This window comes from Leptidea sinapis, chromosome 3, assembly GCF_905404315.1.
Source record: "Leptidea sinapis chromosome 3, ilLepSina1.1, whole genome shotgun sequence".
NCBI classification, from domain to species: domain Eukaryota; kingdom Metazoa; phylum Arthropoda; class Insecta; order Lepidoptera; family Pieridae; genus Leptidea; species Leptidea sinapis.
In genome coordinates this window covers 6,197,164-6,220,743 of record NC_066267.1, presented here as the reverse complement: position 1 = coordinate 6,220,743, position 23,580 = coordinate 6,197,164, and the positions used below count along the sequence as shown (strand labels likewise).

At 35.4% G+C, this 23,580-nt stretch overlaps 1 protein-coding gene across 1 annotated transcript; it reads right to left on the bottom strand.

Annotated features, from left to right (window-relative positions):
• Positions 1-235: 235 nt before the first annotated feature.
• On the bottom strand, positions 236-23,580 carry LOC126979380 (replication factor C subunit 1). The gene is made up of 18 exons (XM_050828636.1): positions 23,401-23,580; positions 23,075-23,176; positions 21,843-22,515; positions 20,870-20,979; positions 17,686-17,814; positions 16,166-16,595; positions 15,239-15,362; positions 13,537-13,664; positions 11,704-11,850; positions 10,912-10,995; positions 9,141-9,289; positions 8,225-8,419; positions 6,705-6,856; positions 5,608-5,716; positions 4,685-4,830; positions 4,201-4,414; positions 1,335-1,514; positions 236-402 (listed from the first exon to the last, which is right to left on the bottom strand). Exons 1-18 carry the CDS (start codon positions 23,407-23,409, stop codon positions 322-324), a joined length of 3,162 nt encoding a protein of 1,053 aa, XP_050684593.1. The 5' UTR covers positions 23,410-23,580; the 3' UTR covers positions 236-321.

Sequence of the window (23,580 nt, the reverse complement as noted above, 5' to 3'; positions counted from 1 at the left end):
GCAAAAACTATTGACAATAGAACAAAATGATGTACAGGCTATTATATAGGCAATATTTTATTACTTATAAAACTATCGCGTGAATTATACTTTATATGGCAAAACAATGTTTGCCCGGTCAGCTAGTTAGTGTATTCATATTATTAGTGGAAGAAACTTACTTTTTTATATTAGTCATCCGTTAGACAACAACCATTGTAAATACATTGAATAGTAAGAAATAACATAAATACAATACTTTTCATACATTAAACACTTTAATTTTGTCTCTTAATTAACATGATCAAAATAAACAGTAAGTAACAATCACAGGTCAAATACTTATTTCTTTTTCTTTCCTTTAATTGGCTGTTTTGGCTTTTCTTTACTTGATGTCTTTTCAATGTGTTTTAATTTCTTTTTCTGCAACAAAGTATTGAGGTATGTTAATATCTTGTGTAATAATATATTTAATGTGATTGCTTTTTATGACTTATAGTAAATAATAAACTTAGTCACTACAATGCTCAGGATTTTTAAAAATTCAAACAGCACATTGAATTCACTCATATTTGAGATGTGCCTCCATACCTCAGTAGTACAACTAGATTACACACTACTGCATGAAGGCAGAACCTCTGTAGCCAGAACACTCACATTGTGGTTAGGTTATATAGGTGAAAGAGTGTCGACAGTTGCTCAAAGGCTAGAGCTTTTTTTTATGGAAAAGGACGACAAACAAGTGTACGGATCACCTGGTATATAGTGATCACCACTGCCCACACTATCTTGCAACAATAGAAGAATCACCGGGGTGTTACCAGCCTTTAAAGAAGGTGTACGCGCTTTATTTCAAGGCACCCATTGTGGGGGAAACACCGTGCAAGGAAGCTCATTCCACAGCTTTGTTATATGCGGAAGAAAGTTCCTTGTAGCGCACTGTGGAGGAACGCCATGGTGGGGATGATATCCTAATTTGTGGCGTGTCGTGCGTAGACTGAAGTCGGCGACAGGAATCAGGTGAAAATGCTGTAGAAGACACAATGCTACGGTCAGCATTTAGAGACCCAGTATTGGGAGGCTTTAAGGGAGCTGTTGCTGAAGAGTGGTGATACGAAAAATGGTTTTTTTTCGTGGTGAACGCGCAAACTTTAGTCTTCTTGAGAGCTGATGCCTCTCCTTAGAGAGGTGCCGGAAAATCTATAACATGTAATTTATAAACTTAAAATTATTGTAGTCATAAGTACAAAAATCATTCAATTGGCTCATAAATGTTTGATAATAGTTTTACTAAGTGGTTCTACAGCAGTTCATGATTTTTATTATAAACATTTTAAATTACACTTGAGATTTACCTTGATGAGAGCATCATTTTCTGGGTCGCTGTCATGCTCCATCTCTTCGTCATCGTCATCATAGGTCTGAGCTTCTTCATCACCCTCATGTTGGGTGTGCTTGGTTTTCTTTACAGCACCAGGAGCATACGGCAATGCACTAGCTTGCTTGTTGTATGTGCGGGTCATTGCCGCTTTTACCTGTACAAAAATGTAATGAGATATGCTTAGATAATTTATTTCTAGATACAGCCTCTTACTGCTAGACAAACAATGAAAACAGGCCAGGTTTATAACTTTAGTGTGTGTGACAAGCCCAGTTACTCCAACCAACCGAGCTCCTTTCAGATATTCAGAACACTCCAGCAGTGTTTGTAGACTTCTCGGAGCGACCTCGTATTTACTAAGGTTTTTGCCGTTTCGTCTTCGGCCAGATATTCTCTGCACTTATGGTTGTCTATTACGCCGATTGTGAAAAAGTGCTTACTTAGAGATGATTCGGATATCGTGTCAGTTTAGGCTGAAAAGTCGCTAAGCCCAGCCTTGCAAGTTCATCCTCTGCACGGAACAGAAAAATCTAGTGGAAGTTGCATGTGGGCGTTACCCTGTCGCCACTATTGTTTATATGTACCTACTCGAGGCTCAAGTGAGACCAGTCATTTGATGTCAAATGAAGCAAAATGTTCTTTTAAAAAATACAAATGTTCCTTATTGTGCCATTTTTGACTGTAGAAATCATAGCCGCATTAAAAATATGTCCAATGAAGGGATTTCCTATCATCGGCAATCATAATTTTCCGATTTAAATACAATTAATATTTTTTATGTGTTGTGCGAAATATACAACTAAAAATGAACCATAATATTACGACTTATGGTTCATTTACCTTTACGTTTAATCGATGTAACTTATGTTAGAATAATTAATGTAAACAATAAAAATATCTTGCAACTCAACAAGTGCATGCATGTACATATCGATATATTTTTATCGAAATAAATCTTATCTTTATATATTGTATTCTAGTATTGCTCTTTTCCATGCATCATACGATAAAGGTATAAGTAAGCAAAATGTAATTATATGGTTGTGGTAATTGTGCACAAGAGAGATTACGATGAATTCAAATTAATAGTTTTAATTGTCTCTTAGGTACAGCTAATAATTATTTAACAAATATGTGTAAGATTCCAGTCAAACTAAATAAGCGTTAATTTTTAAATATAGACTATATTTAAAAACATTTTCCTACTTAAATTTTTATATTTGGCATATATTGAGGTCCACCGATAAGGTTGAGTCGAGTTGGAGTAGAAGACCTCCTCACATCATCATCAAAGACATGGAGTAGAGGAAATACATCATAGCATTGTAAGAAATACATCGAAAACCATGAATTTTGGGAGTGTTTGCCATCATTGTAGCATATGTACATCATAATATAAAATATCATATATCATCGCTATTGCTTGTTTTGGAAATTTTCTTTCCGCAGGCGCATTACGTATGGAAGCAGTACGGTTTATAAAATCTCATGTCTTACTGGCCCCTGGGTTTATACAGAATAACTATGAATATTTAAAAAAAAACTTTGTTTTATGTGTGTTAATTCCAGGTAAATATAATATTGGTACTGTAACTTTCCAAGACTATTCGTGTACGCTGTCTTGATTTTATTTGAATTGAGTTAAATGTTTTCCATCCTTTTAAATAAAACTATACCTGAGAAAAAATATTGGCCTACTATTATTTTAGCTTACGAAGTACGTTATCAGTAATTTTATCAACCCTGATAACATCATTTCTAGTTTTCACTAACTTATCGATATGTTTATTTATTTTCGTACAACACTAGGTATTTTGACAGAAGTCTATGGTTTAAAGAGTTCCTATTACTTCAAGTTTTTATATGTTATTTTTCACAATTTAAGAAAAAATTCTGAGGTTGTCCTAATCACTTTAAGAATATGAGATTTGCGTAATTTATTAAGTTCGAAATTATTGTTAATTAATTTGTAGTTATGTCTTTTCGTGATTGTGAATTTAGGCCTATCATAAAGCCGGAATTGTGTGTATTACATATTTAATAGATAAATGTGTAAGTTTGGCGACATCGGTTTCCATAGTAAAATGACATGATGCCACTTCAACTAGTTTTTCTGCTCTGTGATCCTCTGCACCATTCGCTTGCATCTGCCATTTTGGAACTGTCTGTGTCAATTCTAATTCAAGGATTATTTTAGATATCCTTTTGCAGGGTGCCTCACAGAGTGTATGGTCCTTTTTTTCTCTGTTCCTGAGATTTGCTGTAACACAGTCTACTTTATTACCAATACCGAACATCGATATCGTAACGTCATGTTGAATGTGTGTGTGTGGGTTCTAGGACGGACGTTGCCGTAGTACACGTGCATCATGCTAGGGCTAGGCAAGCCAGCCGATGGAATCGCTGCAGGTTGGTTTGTATGGTCACAGCCTGGTCCATCAAGCTATTGCTTCGTAGGTTATAATTAGTCTTATTACTGTTGTATACCTTTACTTACAAGAGATGTTACACAATACAGGGCAGGGCAGAACGAAACTTAGATAAATATAGCTGCTTTCATTCATTCGCCTCGTAATAGTCTTTCTCTATCCCTCGCCTAGCTACACATACTCTTTCTCATGCAATCCATAGTTTTATTTCGTTATTTAATCTAAGTCTTATCAATCCCTCGGGAGCAAATATTTCGGGATGAGGTGTACCCAATATCCTTTCCTGCATCCCTATCAATGTGGGTGGAATATTTCATGATGGTTAGTTGAGTAGTTTAGGCGTAAAAGCGTAACAAATCAACTCATACAACACTAGACAAAATGTGTGCAAACTTTGATGATAGAATTTACCTTGGAATCAATGAGCACATTAGGGTTTCTCTGTCCCGGCCACAGGGACAACTCGGTGAGTGAGTCCAGGTCTTCTCTCAGCAGATGATAAGCCTCGAGCACAGCCAACGACTTCTCGATGCCTTCCATCTTGTCCGCAATCAGCGGGTTGAGGATTGCATCTCTGAGGTGGTGCGCATAGTCCAGGTGGATTGAAGACTTTGAACCAGATGTGCTGAATAATAGTAAAACAATTATTAAACGAAGGTTATTGAAGTGGACAGTCCTTAAGGTGCGCAGACCACTTTATTCTGTGGGTATCGACTAAGGACCAAACATAATTGTCATGCTTTAGTAACACTTATTTGGGTAGAGACTGCAGGAGTTAATTATTCCTTAATTGACTCCTGCACATCAGTTAGAGCTTAATTTACCAAAATTATTTATGCACAACAATAATAGTAAAAAACAATGATGTCATTTAAAGGCGCGTTAGGCAACTTACGTAAGCCTGGTGTGCGCGTGTATCTGCTGCGCCAGTCGCGCCATCTTGGAGGCGCGCGAGTTGCGACCGAGCCAGCCCGGGAACTGAATCTGAGCCGCCACGTGACCTGATAGTACGCTGCCAGGGATCACCGAACTGTACATCGCCTGATAGTAACACAAGCAAACAACATACATTACAAAAAGAAAACGCCTGCTTTAATGGTATTGTCAAACGTAAATGTGAATTGAACCCAACTGAAAGGGAGGAGACTGCGAACCGAAGCAGAGAGGGCAAACTCTAAAGTAGGCACACCAAACCGAAAGCAAAGCGTTCCGGAACACCATTCGTGTCAAAGTTTTGTAAATAAACACAACAATTCGTATTCGCTCTGTGTTTGACGTCGTCACACAACTATCACTCTCACGGCTCGCTTCGCGCGCACTTATTTGGTTTGCCGTGAGGTGACACGCCTTCGGTTTGCTTTCGCTATTCTATATGACTAGAATCAAACGATACTATACAAATAAATATGTCTTGTTCGCTAGTGTTACATGACAGTGCATTTATTTATTTAGTTAGTATCAATCATGTTATAACATTCAAAAGAATTCTTAATAAACGTTTGTGTGGGAAAGGTTGCTATAACATAATTACTTTCTTAGTGATACAACAGATTGGGAATGGAGCGACCGCCGTTAGGCTATTTAATAATAAGTTTCATTTTACGACATTGTAACCATATATTATGAAAAAAACTGAAGTCCGCTGAGTTTCTCGCACCCGCTCTTCTCAGGTGTGAGACATACTTTTTCGAATGGGTGGTAGTTTTTGACTTTCAATAAGGCATATCCCATCCTATTTTGAATAATAATATTTGGATTTAAATTCTCCGGCCCGTTGATAACTCTGTGAATATAAATATTTAGCGGGCAGCCACTAACCTGCAATGGCAACAAGCTCCAGGCTTGTTGGGATCGTATCCGCTTGTCAACCAAGTCTCCCTGACTTATACTGTCCGCTGCTCGACTCATCCGGTCCAACACTTCATTTCTATGAACATATTGTTTGTATTAAGGGCTATATTTCACCGAGACACCACGGTGGCGCAACCACGGTCCGTAAGCTACCAAATTATACACCATACAGAGACGAGAGTCATGACGCGTCCGCTCTGGTCGCGCCACCAAATTTGTTGCACAACCATACTGACACTAGGTAAGTAACTCTCTATAGAGCCGTATACAGTTTGTTGGTTGCGGCGACTGGTTAAGCCACCATGGTGTCCCAGTGTAATACAGCCCTAAGAACATTCTGACCAATATTATAATATCAAAATAAACTGTAACAACATCCTATACAAACATACACACGTTGAATTTTTATTTATTACAATGTATGTTTCATTTGTATTTGTCGAGGAATCACGGACCCCGAAGATACAGTTTTAACTATGTAGTTTCGTGATCAGAGGTTTAGCCCTTTTGATATCACTGCAGTTTTTGAGTTTTATTACATTTAACCTTAGATAGAATACGTCTATATAGAGTCTCTTGCTGCTAGACAACCGATGAATGCCAGGTTTATAACTTCAGTGTGCGTGACAAGCTACGTCTTACACTCGGGATTTTTATGTCACTTTGTGTTAGTTTGCGTGCATTGCTCAAAATAAAGCTTACCTAACTGTCAACCTCCATTTTTTTCGACGTTTACACAGCTTTCACATATCCTCTTATTAATAAACGCGTTGTTAAATTACTCCAAATTGAAAACCTTTTGTCTATATCTTACCTTTGTCACTACAAAATTACATGACAGGAAGAAGACAAGAGTCTCGTGCCAGAATTTGGCGAGTCAACATCTCCTAGATGCCTCGTATAGAGGCAAAACACAATCATAGCGGAATTTACACTCAAGGAGGCTCCCAACATTTGAATGATAGGGTGAAGCAATTTTAAACTTGGAGTAAATTTACTTTGCTTTAATGAGATATATCGTGTACATGTTACAGTTGTTCAACGATGAATCGGCTGTGACTCACTTGGGGCAGTGCGGCGCCACGTTGAGGTAGTTCTCGTGTACGAACAGCGGCACCAGGCTGTAGTCGCTGAAGAACAGGTCGCTCTTGTCGTTGATGCTCATGCTGCGGTGAGACTCCTCGGAGAACACCTTACGGATCGCCTCCCACGGGCCCTGGACACATCGTTACACAATGAACTCGGTACAGCATAGATAGATAGACACTTTATTGCATAGCATACAGACTTAAAAATTACGCAATGGGCTGTTTTATCGCTTGAAGCGATCTCCTCCAGGCAATCCAAAGAGATACAGGATACATTAAATTATTAAAACAGGTACCTTGATTTTAACATCTGTTAAGTATTATTTTATTTAATTTAAGAAATAAAACAAGTATTATATATTCAAATATGTAATACAAAATAATACTTCTAAATACTATATAAATGAAGTATTATTAGGATGACAGCGGAAGATGAGATTGTTGGCAGATCTGCAGCATACTGTGGAAGTTTGTTGGTTTGTTTTTTATTTGAGAAGTTTTGAAAAAATGATTTCTAATATTATGTACTTCAAAGATATATTCATCACAATCACGTGCATATTTTTCGCAAATGTATTAAAAATGTCGTTAAGAGCACGTGCAAAATTGTTATTTCCACTGGTCTTTATTGCATCGAAATATACTATTTGAGCACAATTGCCCGTACCATGGATCTTGCTACATCGCGTTAAAGTACATAATACAAGATATTAAACGCATGAGCTTTTAACTTCACATTATCGCACTGACCAGTTATTTTTTTAAGGAAGAAGAGCGCAAACGAGCGCTCGGTTCACCATGTGTTAAGTGATCACCGCCACCCAGATTCTCTTGCAACACCAGAGGAATCACATGACCTTTAAGGAAGGAGTACGTGCTTTTTTTGAAAATCCCCATGTCGTATCGCCCCGGAAACACCGCACAAGGAAGCTCATTCCGCAGCCAGTGGCAGGCTCCTTTGCACAGGATGCCGGCTAGATTAGGAAGGGTTGGTATCCATACTATACCATGGTTGTTGTCAACGACGCCTATTTCTGCCGTGAAGCAGTAATGTGTAAGCATTATTGAAATAACTGGGCAAATGAGACTTAACATTTTATGTCTTAACGTGACGAGCGCAATTGTAGTGCCACTCAGAATTTTTGGGTTTTTCAAGAATCCTGAGCGGCACTGAGTTGTAATGGACAGGGCGTATCAATTACAATCAGCTGAACGTCGAGCTCGTCTCGTCCCTTATTTTCATTTAAAAAAAAGCTTTATTGGAACGAAAGTTCCTTGAAAACTGAGGAGTGATGATGATATCCCCGTAATAAATGCTGTAGAAGACACACTACGAAGCGACGTCTATATGCAATAATTGTATATTTGTTATTATACAATCAAATTCAGCCCTGGACGGAAACCGTGCTGGTGTCGTATTAAATATCTTGCACACCATATTCACAGCAAATCATCGAATCATATTGATCGTCAACAAATCAAAGCCAATATTTTACCATCCGGATATCTTTGTTCAGTTTATCGGCCTCTCTTCGAAGGTTGTCTGACTGCATGAGATTAGGATCAGCACTCCACATGCTCAGTAGATGCAAGGTCTGCCGCACATCCTGATTGGCTGACACCACGATCTGGCTCATCACATCGGGAGATATCTTGACACCCTCTTTGAAACATATAGACAACATTGCTGCCTGAAAAAACAAATTAACAATATTAGTATACTTTTACTAGCCCCTTAAATATTATATTCTGTTTTAAGGCTTCCATAGCCAAATGGTATAACACGGAACCCACATAGATTCGTCATGTCTGTCTGTCCGTCCGCAAGTCACAGACACTTTTTTTCTGAAACTATAAGAACTATACTGTTGAAACTTGGTAAGTAGATGTATTCTGTGAACCGCATTAAGATTTTCACACAAAAATATAAAAAAAAAAACAAATTTTGGGGGAAAACCCATCCGCGTATCTATGGATAGGTCTTCAGAAATGAGAATGAGGTTTCTTATATGATTTTCTTACTTTACACTTCCAAAGTGGTAAAATGCCCCCCCCCCCCATCCCTGTAACTTCTAAAATAAGAGAGAGATAAAACTAAAACAAATATATGATGTACATATTACAATGCAAACTTCCACCAAAAATTGGTTTGAACGAGTTTTTTTTAATACGTTATAAGAACTTTTATATAATGTTACTCGCTGCTACGGAACCCTTCATGGGCGAGTCCTACTTGCACTTGGCCGTTTTTTAGTATTTGATGACATTATCTGTGAAAATTTCAACTGTCTAACTATCAACGGACGGATAGCAGTCTTAGTAAAAGGGTTCAGATTTTTGCCCGTTGGGTATGGCACCCTAAATCTAGTGTCACACTTTAACACCAAAACTATACAATTTCAATAATATTACCTTGATCTGATCGACCCTCGGCCTGGAGAATCTCAAATCATAGCAATAGTTGACAAGACTCCTCATTTTCTCACTGTTCCTGTCATTGCACATACATATGATCGGCACCGATGACACCTTGATCAATGATATCAACTCTTGAAGACCACCTGAAAACAATAGTAGTTAATGTCCATACTCCTCTTAAAGAACATATCATCATCATCAGCCGGAAGACGTCCACTGCTGGACAAAGGTCTCCACGACGATCGGTCCTGCGCTGCCCTCATCCAAAATATTCCGGCGATCTTGACCAGATCGTAAAGAACATATACCTACTGTCTTAATAAAATTACTTCTCCCTGTCATGTAATTCTGTAGTGACAATGGTAATACAAAGACAATTTTTTTTTAAATTACTTCGTGTTTATTATAATAATACAGTTAATATTTGGCTTTTTTCAATTTTATAAAAAAGCGTGGTTGATGTAGCTGAATTTCATCCGGGAAGTGCCGTTTCGGTTCCTAAGTACCAATGTGTTCTTGGTACTAATATTTTTCTTTAAGCTAAAGGAAAGTAAACTACAGTACAGTAAAGGAAAAACCTACACATGTCTCCTCATGAGTTTTACGTGGAATAATATTCACGTACGTTTATTCGATGCTGTTATGGGAAATGAATACAACGCGAGGAAACCTCCACACACGTGCAAAGATATTCATGTACGTTTATTCGATGCCCTTATGGTAAATGAATACAACGCGAGGAAACCTACACACACGTGCAAAGATATTCATGTACGTTTATTCGACGCTCCTATGGTAAAGGAATACAACGCGAAGAAACCTACACACACCTGCAAAGATATTCATGATCGTTTATTCGACGCTCCTATGGTAAAGGAATACAACGCGAGGTAACCTACACACACCTGCAAAGATATTCATAATCGTTTATTCCACGCTCCTATGGTAAAGGAATACAACGCGAGGTAACCTACACACACCTGCAAAGATATTCATGTACGTTTATTCGACGCTCCTATGGTAAAGGAATACAACGCGAAGAAACCTACACACACCTGCAAAGATATTCATGATCGTTTATTCGACGCTCCTATGGTAAAGGAATACAACGCGAAGAAACCTACACACACCTGCAAAGATATTCATGATCGTTTATTCCACGCTCCTATGGTAAAGGAATACAACGCGAGGTAACCTACACACACCTGCAAAGATATTCATGATCGTTTATTCCACGCTCCTATGGTAAAGGAATACAACGCGAGGTAACCTACACACACCTGCAAAGATATTCATGATCGTTTATTCCACGCTCCTATGGTAAAGGAATACAACGCGAGGTAACCTACACACACCTGCAAAGATATTCATGATCGTTTATTCCACGCTCCTATGGTAAAGGAATACAACGCGAGGTAACCTACACACACCTGCAAAGATATTCATGATCGTTTATTCCACGCTCCTATGGTAAAGGAATACAACGCGAGGTAACCTACACACACCTGCAAAGATATTCATGATCGTTTATTCCACGCTCCTATGGTAAAGGACTACAACGCGAGGTAACCTACACATACCTGCAAAGATATTCATTATCGTTTATTCCACGCTCCTATGGTAAATGAATACAACGCGAGGAAACCTACACACACCTGCAAAGATATTCATGTACGCTTATGCGACACTCTTGCCTATAAGTGTTGTGCCTTATATATAAGTGATTTTGATTTGATTTGATCATGCTAATATAATAACAAATTACCTCTGTCCTCATTGCCGGCCATGCCATCAACCTCGTCCATTACAAGCACATGTTTCCTGGTCACAGCTTGTTTGCCTGTTGCACCTGTTAACAATATAGCCATCTGCTTAATTTCATTTTTGACTTCGACTGTATGATTTACAAATTTAATATTAACTGCATTAGTGAGTTGTGACCACTTACTAACATATGAATTAAAATATCATTTATGCATTTTCTTAAAATAATTTGAAAATAAATTTTTATAAGTACGTAACAATTGTATAAAATTTTTATTTGTTTGAACTTCTTCATAAAACTTTATTATGCGTCATTTCATCCTCGGAGTACACCCCGTTATTATAAAGGGTTAAAAGTTTCATCTACATTTCCCAATAATTATCTATATTGGTTTCATTTCTTTTTTTTTTTATGGAATAGGAGGACAATCGAGCGTACGGGTCACCTGGTGTTAAGTGATCACCGCTGCCCACATTCTCTTGCAACACCAGAGGAATCACAAGAGCGTTGCCGGCCTTTAAGGAAGGTGTACGCGCTTTTTTTGAAGGTACCCATGTCGTATCGTCCCGGAAACACCGCACAAGGAAGCTCATTCCATAGCTTTGTAGTACGAGGGAGAAAGCTCCTTGAAAACCGCACTGTGGAGGACCGCCACACATCCAGATGGTGGGGATGAAATCCTAACTTGTGTCCTTTCTTACTGTATTTTAATTTTATTTTTTGTATGCGTATTTTGATAAGTCTGTTTTTCAGTGCAGTGTAAAGTTTTATTTAATATAATATATTATGTACCTCTCGCGAAACCTGATAGAGATGTAGTGGTGAGCAATTCTGATATTTGGTCCTTAATCAATGTCTTGCTGCGAGTGTCCGATGCATTGAACTCTACCATGTCGAATCCGAGCTCCTTACATACCAGGGACACAGTCGTTGTTTTACCTGTGACAGAATACAACTGTAAAAATACTAAGTGTTGGTGACGCGTTATTATAAAATTAGATCACATGTTAAAGTTAACTGTATACGATTCGCGCGCACTGTGACATGATTTTCCGGAACCGTGACTTTAGTCGATAAATTTTACTCTAGTGTAGTGTGAAGTGATAACTATACTCAAAATATTTATTTAGTAAGTGGCACTGTCAATACATGTTTAGATGTATATACAAAGACTTTAAGCGCTGATTACATTACAATAAAGTTTGAAGGAAATCTAAATATGTAATAGAAGTTAAGACAAATCGTATTCGATTTAGTGAGATTGGCAGGCAGGGCCGGATTTAAACTTAATGCCGCCACTGGGCACCGGAAAAAAATCCGCCCCAATACTGGAATTTTACTTAAACTTATAGTTTATATATTTTATTTTTCAAAACTAAAATAACTAATTTATTGCAAAAACTTTATTATAATATGTTAAATATTCTAAAAACATGAATAAATATCCGATTTTTTTCAAATAAAAAAAAAACTAATTAAATTTCTTTAATTCCAGAAATTAAAAAAATCGATTATTATTTAAAATCTCCAAGGAAATAAATTGATTAAATCATTTGTATTATTAATTTTTACTAAACGTGCGAAAATTATAATTTACAAATAATGGATAAATTGAATTTCTTGAATTATTAATTAAACCAAAAATTATTAATATGTAACAGAATTAATTATATTGAACAATCTTGATAAGACTAAAAAAAAATTTTCCACTTTCACAATTTTACCGCCCTGAGCACTAGCCCCAACTGCCCCTTGTGTAAATCCACCCCTGTTGGCAGGCTTTGTTTAAGACACGTTTCGTCACGATCTAGCAGCAATAGTAGCGTACATTGTCTAGTGATATGTTACATCATGTAGCGGCCATCAAAAGATATATAATATTTATAAACAAAGTCGTCCCATCGAGGCACACACATAAGTCCACTAATGCCTAAGTTATATCAAGCCATGTACCCATAAATTCAAATTCAAAAACACTTTATTCATGTAGGTCACAGAAATGACACTTATGAATGTCAAAAAAAAATATATAAAAATATTGTTTCTTATTGAATTTACCGCTACTTCGTAAAGGGTTGAGCTAATGAGATGAAGTAGCAAGAAACTCATTGCCACTCTTTTAAGTCAAGATTTACATTTTAGTTGTTTTACAAATCATTTCAATTACAATATATGCAAAGTGACGCAACAAAAATACTCAAATGTCAAAAACTTAAAGGCTTACATGAGTAAGTCAAAAAAAGTAAATTAATAAACACAAGAGTTATTGAGTATACTGTAGATGCATCAATCCACACATACCGTAAATAAATAGAGGCATTATGTGAGCATTTCATAAAATAAAATATATAATAACTTTAACTTTAAAGTAGTACTTTATTAGTACTTTATTCAAATAATGCACGCAAATTAAAAAAAGCCTCTTGCAATACCAGTGGCGTTGAAGTATGTTCATCACACTCGTCTTCACTTGAACTCATTTTCACATATTATCAATTTAGGCTGTCGTAAAATCCTATTGCACGTGAAATGGCGCGTACATGGAAGTATTCTATTAGTATGTACTTGTATTAATAATGGTTCCTATAAATCATATGGTACGAAACGAACTGGCCAATCACTCACCAACTCCCGGAGGTCCAGACAAGAGAGCTGCTTTATAATATCCACCATCATCATTCTTCGCCCAAGGGTTTGGTTTCGTCAATTTTGCCTTTCTGTTTGTGTACCATTTTGTGAGCCAATTAATTAATCTGTAGAAATGGTTACACAGTATTATTTTACAGACTAGTGTCACTGAATAAAAAATAATTAATTAATCCAACGTTCATAAGTCACAGAAAACCAAACAGAGTATAAATCACTCTATCGCTTGGTATGTGCGACTTACTTCGTGTAATAGTGCGAGACGAAGAAACTACGAATAGTTTGTAATTGCGATTGGGGATAGTTAGGTGCATATAAATTATGGAAGGCGGCGTTAGTGCACCCGATCCTTAAGAAAGGTGTACGCTCAGATCCGTTCAACTATTGCCTTCTTGTCATTATCTACATTTTCTCCAAAATTAAGGAGTCAACTGTCAACCGTCAGTTCTTGGGATAGCTTGAGGAGCATCAGCTGATCAGCGATTGCCAATAGTCTCCGACCTTTTATATCTAACAAATAAATGGGCACAAGCCTTTGACCGAGTGTGGCACAAGGCGCTTATAGCGAAGCTGCCTACCAATGGGCTTTCCGAGAGGTTATGCAAATGGTTCTCTAGCTTTTTGGCTGATGGGAGCATCAAGACTGTTATCAATGGTGTATGCTTCGACTTAAAATCCATAAACGCTGGTGTCCCCCAAGGCTGCGTGCTATTCCCTACACTATTTCTTCTGCATATCAATAATATGCTGCAATTCAACGGCATTCATTGCTGTTTCTTATACCGGCTGTACCAAAATCTCTCGGGATAACATCAACGAGAACTGGAACAAACTAAAATCAAGACTATGACATTCAGTTTTCAAATACGGCCGACAAAATTTATTCCAGTTTAACCCTAAAAAGGCTCCCCTCGTCGTATCCACTCGAATCGAGATCACTCGTCTTAACTGCCTCAGCTTGTATCAGCATTCTATTGTCAAGAGAGAGTGACATAAAAACAAAATGGATGTAGTAGTAAAAGATACCCTCATAAGGTGACACATACACATGCAATATAAACTTAATTTAACAATTTATAAACTCCACATAGGTATAGGAAAGATCTATGTTGGTTTCTCTACGCGATCACGGGACACCGAAATCCGCAAGAGAACGGGACTAACTGACGTAGCAACAACCATAGCCTCTAGGAAGTCGAAGTAGGCGGGTTATATTTGTCGTAGGTCCGATGGAAGATTGAGTAAAAAGTTGTTCGAGTGGAGACCAAGAAAGGGGTTCAGGAATGTTGGGAGACAGCCAGCAAAATGAACGGACGATTTGATGCGAGCGGCTGGGAAGGACTGGATGCAGACAAGTCAGGAGCGCACAAAATGGTCTAAAATGGAAGAGACCTTTACTCAACATTGGGTAGATCAAGGGTGAAAAAGAAGAAGAAACTCCTCATTATTTATTTTATCTGTTTTTGTTTAACACAATAATCATATTTGAGGTAGACATTGGTAAGTTTAATGCTATTAAAATATTTTGTAGCTCGGCCAATTGTAAAAACAGGGTTCACAGTAAACAAATACATATTACCAAAATCGGAAACTTTTACTCGTCAACATGATCACACGCACATATCAGTCAAAATAGTTGGTCGCAACCAAAGCAATTAATAAAAATAAAAAATAAACTAACTTCTTGACATTGCTACCTTCACCCTGCTGTCCTATTATACTCTTTATGCTCTGTGGTTTATATTTATCAACCCACATCAGTGATGGTGCTGATGTATTTTTCTGGTTTGTCATGTCCTGTCCACCTGAAATTTTTTAGAAAATATAACATATCTTAATTTAATACTTTTATTTTTATATTATCTATTGTTACCTTTTCAACTAAATGAAAAATAAACCAATAAAAATCCAAGCGCGTACACCTTCCTTAAAGGCCGGCAACGCGCCTGTGATTCCTCTGGTGTTGCAAAAGAATGTGGGTGGTGGTGATCACTTAACACCAGGTGACCCGTACGCTCGTTTGTCCTCCTTTACCATAAAAAAAAAGTGCAAGGCTGGGTTGCAAATACTTAACAATAACAAACATGTTAAAGTTGACATTAAGCAAAGAATGTGTTGCACCATTTGAAAATTTTTTGACGATGTCACTTTAACTGTTACCATCCCATATTCGCAGGTCAAAGCTATCTGTCAAAAATTTCAAATAAATATTCGACATTGACTTGATACTTCACTTTTTAACATTAACTATGCCAAGGAATATGAAGGTGCAACACATTCCACAGTCTATGTTAAAGTCAGAGTTACTGTTAATGTTAAATTTCACTTAAACCTTAACTATAACAGCTAATATGATGCATCCCAGCCTAAGTACCAGGCTGTTTCAGCTCAATACAGTGATATTATCAAATTCCACACAGGCAAAGTATAATGCTAGTATTTTATTAAATTAATTGTAAACTATCTCCACTATGGTTGTTAGTAACAAAATTTGTCAGAAAAAAATATCAGGCAATAAGTATGATTGATTCATTAAGCAAGATGGTTATTATTGAAACAAGCTCACCAACTAACCCAAATAATTATTAAAAAATGAAATTATACTTACATGACATTTTGCTTTGATTATCTTCACTTTGATTCATGATTTTATCATTGTGAATTTCATCTTTATCAACGACATCATTCTTTTCAATTTTAACTTTTTCTTCTTTAACATTACTAATACTTTGTTTTTCTTTGTCAAAATACTTTGATTTCTCAATACTTGTATCTTTTCTACTTTTTAATTTATCATGATTATTTTGTTTCGCTTCTTCTTTCTCTTCTTTTAGTTTTGATTTAACATGATTAGCGTCTTTCTTAACTTCTTTTATAGTTTTGTCTTTATTTGGTTTTGGTTCAACTTTGATTTTTTTGATGAGAGATTCACTGATCATTTTTAAAAAGTCATCTTCACTTATAATTTTTATACCAAGTTCTTGAGCTTTCGCAGTTTTGGCTGGTCCAGCATCATCACCCACAAGAACATGTGTTACCTGAATAATAACAAAATTACAAACAAATCTATAATAATTTTGAGTACTGTTGGTATAAAAAAAATCTGAGGAACACAAATTATTAATGAAAACTCCTACACAATTGTTTAATCGATTGGCATGGTCTTAGTAAACCTTCAAGATTTTATTTATTTATTAGGTTCACCAACAGATAATACACTATTACTAGCTTATAAAAATAACAAAATAAGTTTTAATTATGTTGTAAATCCAATTACAGGCAAACCAGCATGCATTTTTGAGTTGCACAAGTGTGGGGATGCAAGTTTACAATGAAAAATACATTATTTTTAATTACTACTTGTTGTACTAATATAATGTAGAAATAAACAAGTGAAAAAACTAAAAATTGGATATAAATCAAAACAAGGCATAAGTTATGTGGTTTCTGCACTGATAAATTGATGCAATATTTTTTTGTAATCCTGAGGGGCGGAGGAGTGGATGTCAACACGAGTAGTTTTGAAAAGATTATTGTGCTCCCGGCAGATCCTTTCTAAAACACTAGTGTATTTTGTTCTAATTGTATATCAAATATGCCTAGAAGTTAGTCCTATACAAATGACTATCGGCTTTAATAACATTATAGTCACCAGGTTACCTTACCTTTTTAGTTTTAATGGAAAAATATTTTGAAAATAGTCTTGACACAATCCTCAATGAATCTAATTATTTTATTAAATTCCAAGTATTTACCAAATTAATATTTTCATATAAAAAACTAGAGCCAATTTTGATATCTATTAAAACCTACAGTATTTCCTCCAAAAGTACTAATTATGAAAGTTGAATCGAGTTTACTTTGATCTTATGAGGTTGTCATGTGTCAGATATTTCGTTGGATCTCCTGATGGTTTGTAATCTCCCAATTAGTCATAATTTGTAATAGATGGCTTAACCAAGTATCAAGGCCTACATACTTATACTTGCCCATTGATGAAAAAACACTTAACACAAAAAAAATGCAAATGGATGGATAAAATTTACTAAATTTAGTTCATAAAAGTCAAACCAAAGTGAGACATTACAAATTCTTATAAAAGTATATCAGTACAATGTTCATTCAAACCTTTTTACTGACAGAATTTTTGATGGTGCCACCATACTTTGTAATAGCTGCCACCACCTCTTCTCTTTCAAAGGAATCCAAAACACCAGTGAGAAGGAATGCACAATCTTTAAGGCAATCAGGTGCACCCTAAAATATAGGTAAAAATATCAATCTAACATATAAAATTCTCATGTTGCAGTGTTTGTTACCAAACTCCACCGAAACAGCTGAACCAATTTGTATGAAATTTTTTATGCATAGTTTTAGGTCTGAGAATCGGCCAATATCAATTTTTTAAACCCCAATTTTCGGAACGAAGTTCCTTACGGCAGGCTTGGAGGAGATAGGGATTTTGCTGCGGGACCGAACTGAAAAAATTGTGATAGTAAAACCGTAAGAAAAAGTCCGTGGAATAAAACCGTTAAATGAGACGTGCGCAGGCGCGACAGTCTTTTCTATTTCTATGTAAAATGTTCTATTCTATTCTTCCTACTGTGGCTTCTGTGGAAGATATACCACAGATTTGCCAGAATCACGTTAGATTAGACTACCAAGCTTTGAGTATGTGTCTTCTAAATTTAACGGTAATAATCGGTGTTCAGATTACATAAAGTTTAATTTTCTAATAATATCTGAAACAAATAATATACATGCTTGTAAGACTATAAATGACATGCACAAATAGAAATACTTAAATAATTAATTAATATAAGTACTAAATAATATTTACAACTTAATCTTATTTATTTTAATATATTTACACAAAATATTTACAAAAGGAGTGTAAACTAGGGAGAGGAGACATTTAACGGAGGTTGGACGGGGGACTTCAGCGGGTATATAATTGTGCAGAGAAGATTGCATTAAGGGACAACTAAAGAATAAATGATCCATGTTTCCCTCATCAAGGCCACAATCACATAGAGAATGATCCCTAATTCTAAGTTTTGCTAGAAAGACTAGAGTGCAGGCATGGTTTAAACGTAAGCGGCATATAGTTGAGATTATTGTTTTATTATGAATCCTACATTTTGAGAACCAAGGTTTTTGAGGAATTTCTGGTTGGAGTTCTCCATAAAATTTGCCTTTTAAAGTTTTGGAAACTTGCCAAATGTTTGACCAACTCTCATACATCTTGGGTTTCAGGGTAGAGCACAAGTCATGAGTGAATATTTCTGAATACTGAAAGGAACCTGAATGAGCAGCTGATCTAGCACAGGCATCTGCATTTTCATTACCAGAGATGCCCATGTGACCTGGAATCCAAGCTAAAACTATGTTAATTTTGAGTTCATAGCACTCCTTCAAAGTTTCTCTTATTTTGAGAATGATGGGAAACTGACTTTTTGTCTTAAACGGATTTGAGAGAATTGATTGGAGGCAACTTTTAGAGTCTGAAAGGATAATAGAATTGTTCATGTTGTGAGACTTAACAAATAGAATAGCTTCAAGAATGGCGATTGATTCCCCTGTATGTAAAATGTTGTCAAACAAAAATAAAGAGACATATTTTGTTATTTTAATTGATAATTTGGATTACGATTTTTTTTTTATTTTACGTAATTTATTATTTCCTAAAATACTGAATTTCCTAAATACTATCGTGTAGTTAAATAAAAACTAATCTACAAAATTTAAGAGAATACCTACTTAAAATTGAACACGATTTTTTTTTACAAATTGTGTCGATTCTACATTAGCCGAAGGAACTTCGTTCCTACCTGGTGTCCCATGACACCACATCATTTTTAAATTAAATTTTATCGGCTGTAAGAATTTATAATTACTTGTTAATTAATGTTGAATAGTTTCTCTTCTATAACTACTACAATTTTAAAGCTTGTACTACAAAGCTAGATATAATAATATAAAATCAATAGAAAATTTCAGATATTGGCAAAGTTTAAAGAGATATAATAAAGAATATTATTTACAGAATAAGAGAACAGGCAGTAATAATTAGTTACCTTCAGCTAAGGATAAATTATCAGCTTAATTGTGAGCAAAATTCAAAGAAATTAACATCTTGACTGTTGCTTCTCAATATATTCTTGATAATGTAATGTAACATACATTACATAGGCACATAAGTGAATTTGCCAGAAATTTGTCATAACCATAATGTTAACACCAGGAACAGACATCAACTGATGATGCCTACTACTCGGCTATGTCGAGTTAGTAAGTCTTTTGTGGGGCGATGTATATGCTGTTACAACAAGATCCCAGAAAATGTTCAAAACAAAAGTATTACATTATTCAAAAGTATTGTTAAAAAACGTTTGTGTGGTAAAGGTTACTAAAATGTTACTTAAATGGAGGTGGTAAAACCAGTGGAATCTGCTATATTTCTTGGCATTACTCTTGATTCCAAATTGCAGTGGGGCCCCCATATTGAAGGATTGGCGAATAGGCTTAGTTCTGCAGCATATGCGGTTAAGAAAATTAGACGGTTAACTGACATAGATACGGCGAGATTAGTATACTTTAGTTATTTTCATAGTATTATGTCCTATGGTATATTGTTATGGGGCAGTACGGCCGATATTAATACTATCTTTGTGCTGCAGAAGAGGGCTATTCGCGCGATTTATAACCTAGCTCCTAAAGAATCATTAAGAGAAAAATTTAAAGAAATAAACATTTTGACTGTTGCTTCTCAATACATTTTCGATAATGTTTTGTATGTTCATAAGCACATTGAGGAATTTTCTAGAAACTGTGACATTCATAATGTTAACACGAGGAACAAACATAAACTTGTTATGCCTACTGAGTAGTAGGCAACCGCAAACCGAGTGGTTGGGTCGAGTTAGTAAGTCTTTTGTTGGTCGATGTATATGCTTCTACAATATGATCCCAGAAAATGTACAAAACAAATGTGTTACGAAATTTAAAAGAATTGTTAAAAAACGTTTGTGTGGGTTAGGTTATTATAGCATAAACGATTTTCTTAATGACACCACGGACTGGGAATAAAGCGAACACCTCCAGGCTCTTTAATTAAAAATGTTTATTGTACCATATGACATTGTAATCCATATTTTATATTAAAAAAAAAAGCCTGTTGAGTTTCTTGCGCCCATTCTTCTCAGGTCTGAGGCAGTCTCTTTTGAATGGGTGGTAGATTTTGAAGTTCAATAAGTGATTTCAATCCTATTTTGAATAAAAATATTTGAATTTGAATCATAGAAAAACTTACATCTGGTATTTCTTTTGCACCCAAATGTTTAGGTCCTGATCTGTTCAAATATTTCTGATATAAGGCTGCTGAATGTCTTTTTCTTTCATATCTTTCCTCATCACTTAGTACTGAAAGAAAAATAGTTTTAATGGAAATATATAAATTAGTTTGGCAGACTATCTCTATCTATCCTCTTCCACAAGGATCACCCACATATTCTTGCAACTCCAGAGGAATAACAGAAGTATTGCTTATAAGTATTAATTATAAGCTTTGGAACACTTGCATCCACATTCATTTTACAAATTTGTACAGCAAATCTACTTACATCCATCACATCTACATGTTCAAACATAAGCAACCAATAGTAGTATTTATTAGATAAAACAGATGAAGACCTTTTTTATGACCACATTTTAAATATTATTTACAAACACTTTGATAGAACTTTTTAACAATACAATATATATCATGTTGAAAATATAGCTGAATAGGTTGAACGACTGAATTTTTCTTAGGAGAAACCAAAATAAATGCAAAACAATGTTTTTACAGGATATACTTGAAGGTTATCTAATTTTTCTTTATGAAAATAAGGGACAAGACAAGTAGGACATTCAGCTGATGGTAATTGATACACCCTGCACATTACAATGCAGTGTCACTCAGGATTATTGAAAAACCCCAAAAATTCTGAATGGCACTACAACTGTGCTCGTCACCTTGAGACATAAGATGTTAAGCCTCATTTGCCCAGTAATTTCACTAGCTATGGCACCCTTCAGACCAAAACACAGTAATGCTAACACATTACTGCTTCATGGCAGAAATAGGTGCCATTGTGGTACCCATAATCTAGCCGTCATCCTGTGCAAAGGAGCCTCCAACTTGGTATCTAAATTATATCTGTAACATTTCCAAAATAATAAATGTTACCTAAAAATAGGTAATGTAAATATCTAAAGAAATTAAATGTAATACCAGACATTACCAGATTCATTTAGACTTGTATTATGTTTTCTTTTTCTGTCATCACTATCTTTGCTGTCATCATTGCTAAGGAACTCGCTGTAATTGCATTTAGATTCATTTTTACTTGATTCAGTTTTCTTACTTTCCAGTTTAAGCTTGTCTAATTTTTTTTCTGTTCTAGGATCACTGTGAATTTTATTTTTTAAATCTCTAGATTTCTCCTGATTATTCAATACATCTAAGCCACAATTACTTTTATTGTTACTTTTAATAGTATCTAGTTTTTTCTCTTCTACTACTTCTTTGTCAGTTTCATTTCTATGAGATTTCTTCGACTTATTTTCTATTTCATGTGATTTATCATTTATTTTTTCTTTTCCTGATAAACTTTCTATTTGTGATTTATTTAAATCTTGTACCTTATTTTCATCTAATTCTAATAAACTCTTTTCAAATTCATCATCTGAGTGTATTCCAGTTTCAGTTTTCTTCCCTTTCTTGTCTTTTATAACTAAAGCTTCGGTTTTTTTGATTTTTCCAGCACCAAATAAATCTGTAATTGTCACTTCCTTTAAAGCTTTGGGACTTTTTTGGTGTTTTGATTGTGGTGTGGTATCAGTTTTTTTCTTTTTAGGTGTTAATATCTCTTCATCAGAATCTTCAATTTGTCGTTTCTTTCGAGACTGCTTTTTCTAAAAGATGTAAACAGATTAGTTTAATAATATATTATATATTTAGTTATATAATAGAAAATAAATGTGTGAACTCCTTCCATTTAAAGATATTTTTTTTTTTATGGAATAGCAGGACAAAGGAGCGTACAGGTCACCCGGTGTTAAGTGATCACCACCGCCCACATTCTCTTGCAACACCAGAGGAATCACATGAGTGTTGCCAGCCGTTAAGAAAGGTGTACGCGCTTTTTTTGAAGGTACCCATGTCATATAGTGCCGGAAACATCACACAAGGAAGCTCATTCCACAGCTTTGTAGTACGTGGAAGAAAGCTCCTTGAAAACCGCACTGTGGAGGATTGCCACACATCCAGATGGTGGTGATGATATCCTAACTTGTGGCTTGTCATGCGAAGGTGGAATTTGGAGGCAGGAATCAGGTTAAACAGCTCTTCGGAACACTCCCCGTGTTTTTATCCAAAAGGTCCAAGGTTAAATATTGATACATGAAAGATAGTTTCATGAGATACATAATTATGTAAGCAATAAGTAAGAATAAATAAATACATCTAAGTAACCTTATTAACAATTTGAACATCTGGTGATTCTGGTATTTCATCACTGTCTTCTTCCTTCACTTTTGTCTCACGTTTTTGAACAGTGAAATATGAACGGATATTCTACAACAATTAAAATAAGCATTGATGATGTTGTCATGAGATTACTAACATAAAATTTGCAACAAAAAAATTCCATATAAATCGTCGTTAAATATAATCGAAATAAAGGTAATAATTTACATACATAGAATCTAATAAGATATAAATTTTGAAATGTTTTGTGGGTTGTAATTGGCTAATGTTAGAGACTTAGAGGTACAATAAATATTTCTTTTTCTCCTTACCCTAGACATTATTGGCTTCTTTTCATAGTTTCAAGGCGTGAAATAAATATAGTCATACGATTTATAAGATTTCATCAACCAATCGAGTTATTAATTCGATTGAGGATATCCTTAACTTCGGTTACTAAATAAATATTAATTTTAATAAAGTATTAGAAAATTTATAGTTTTTGCGCCAGA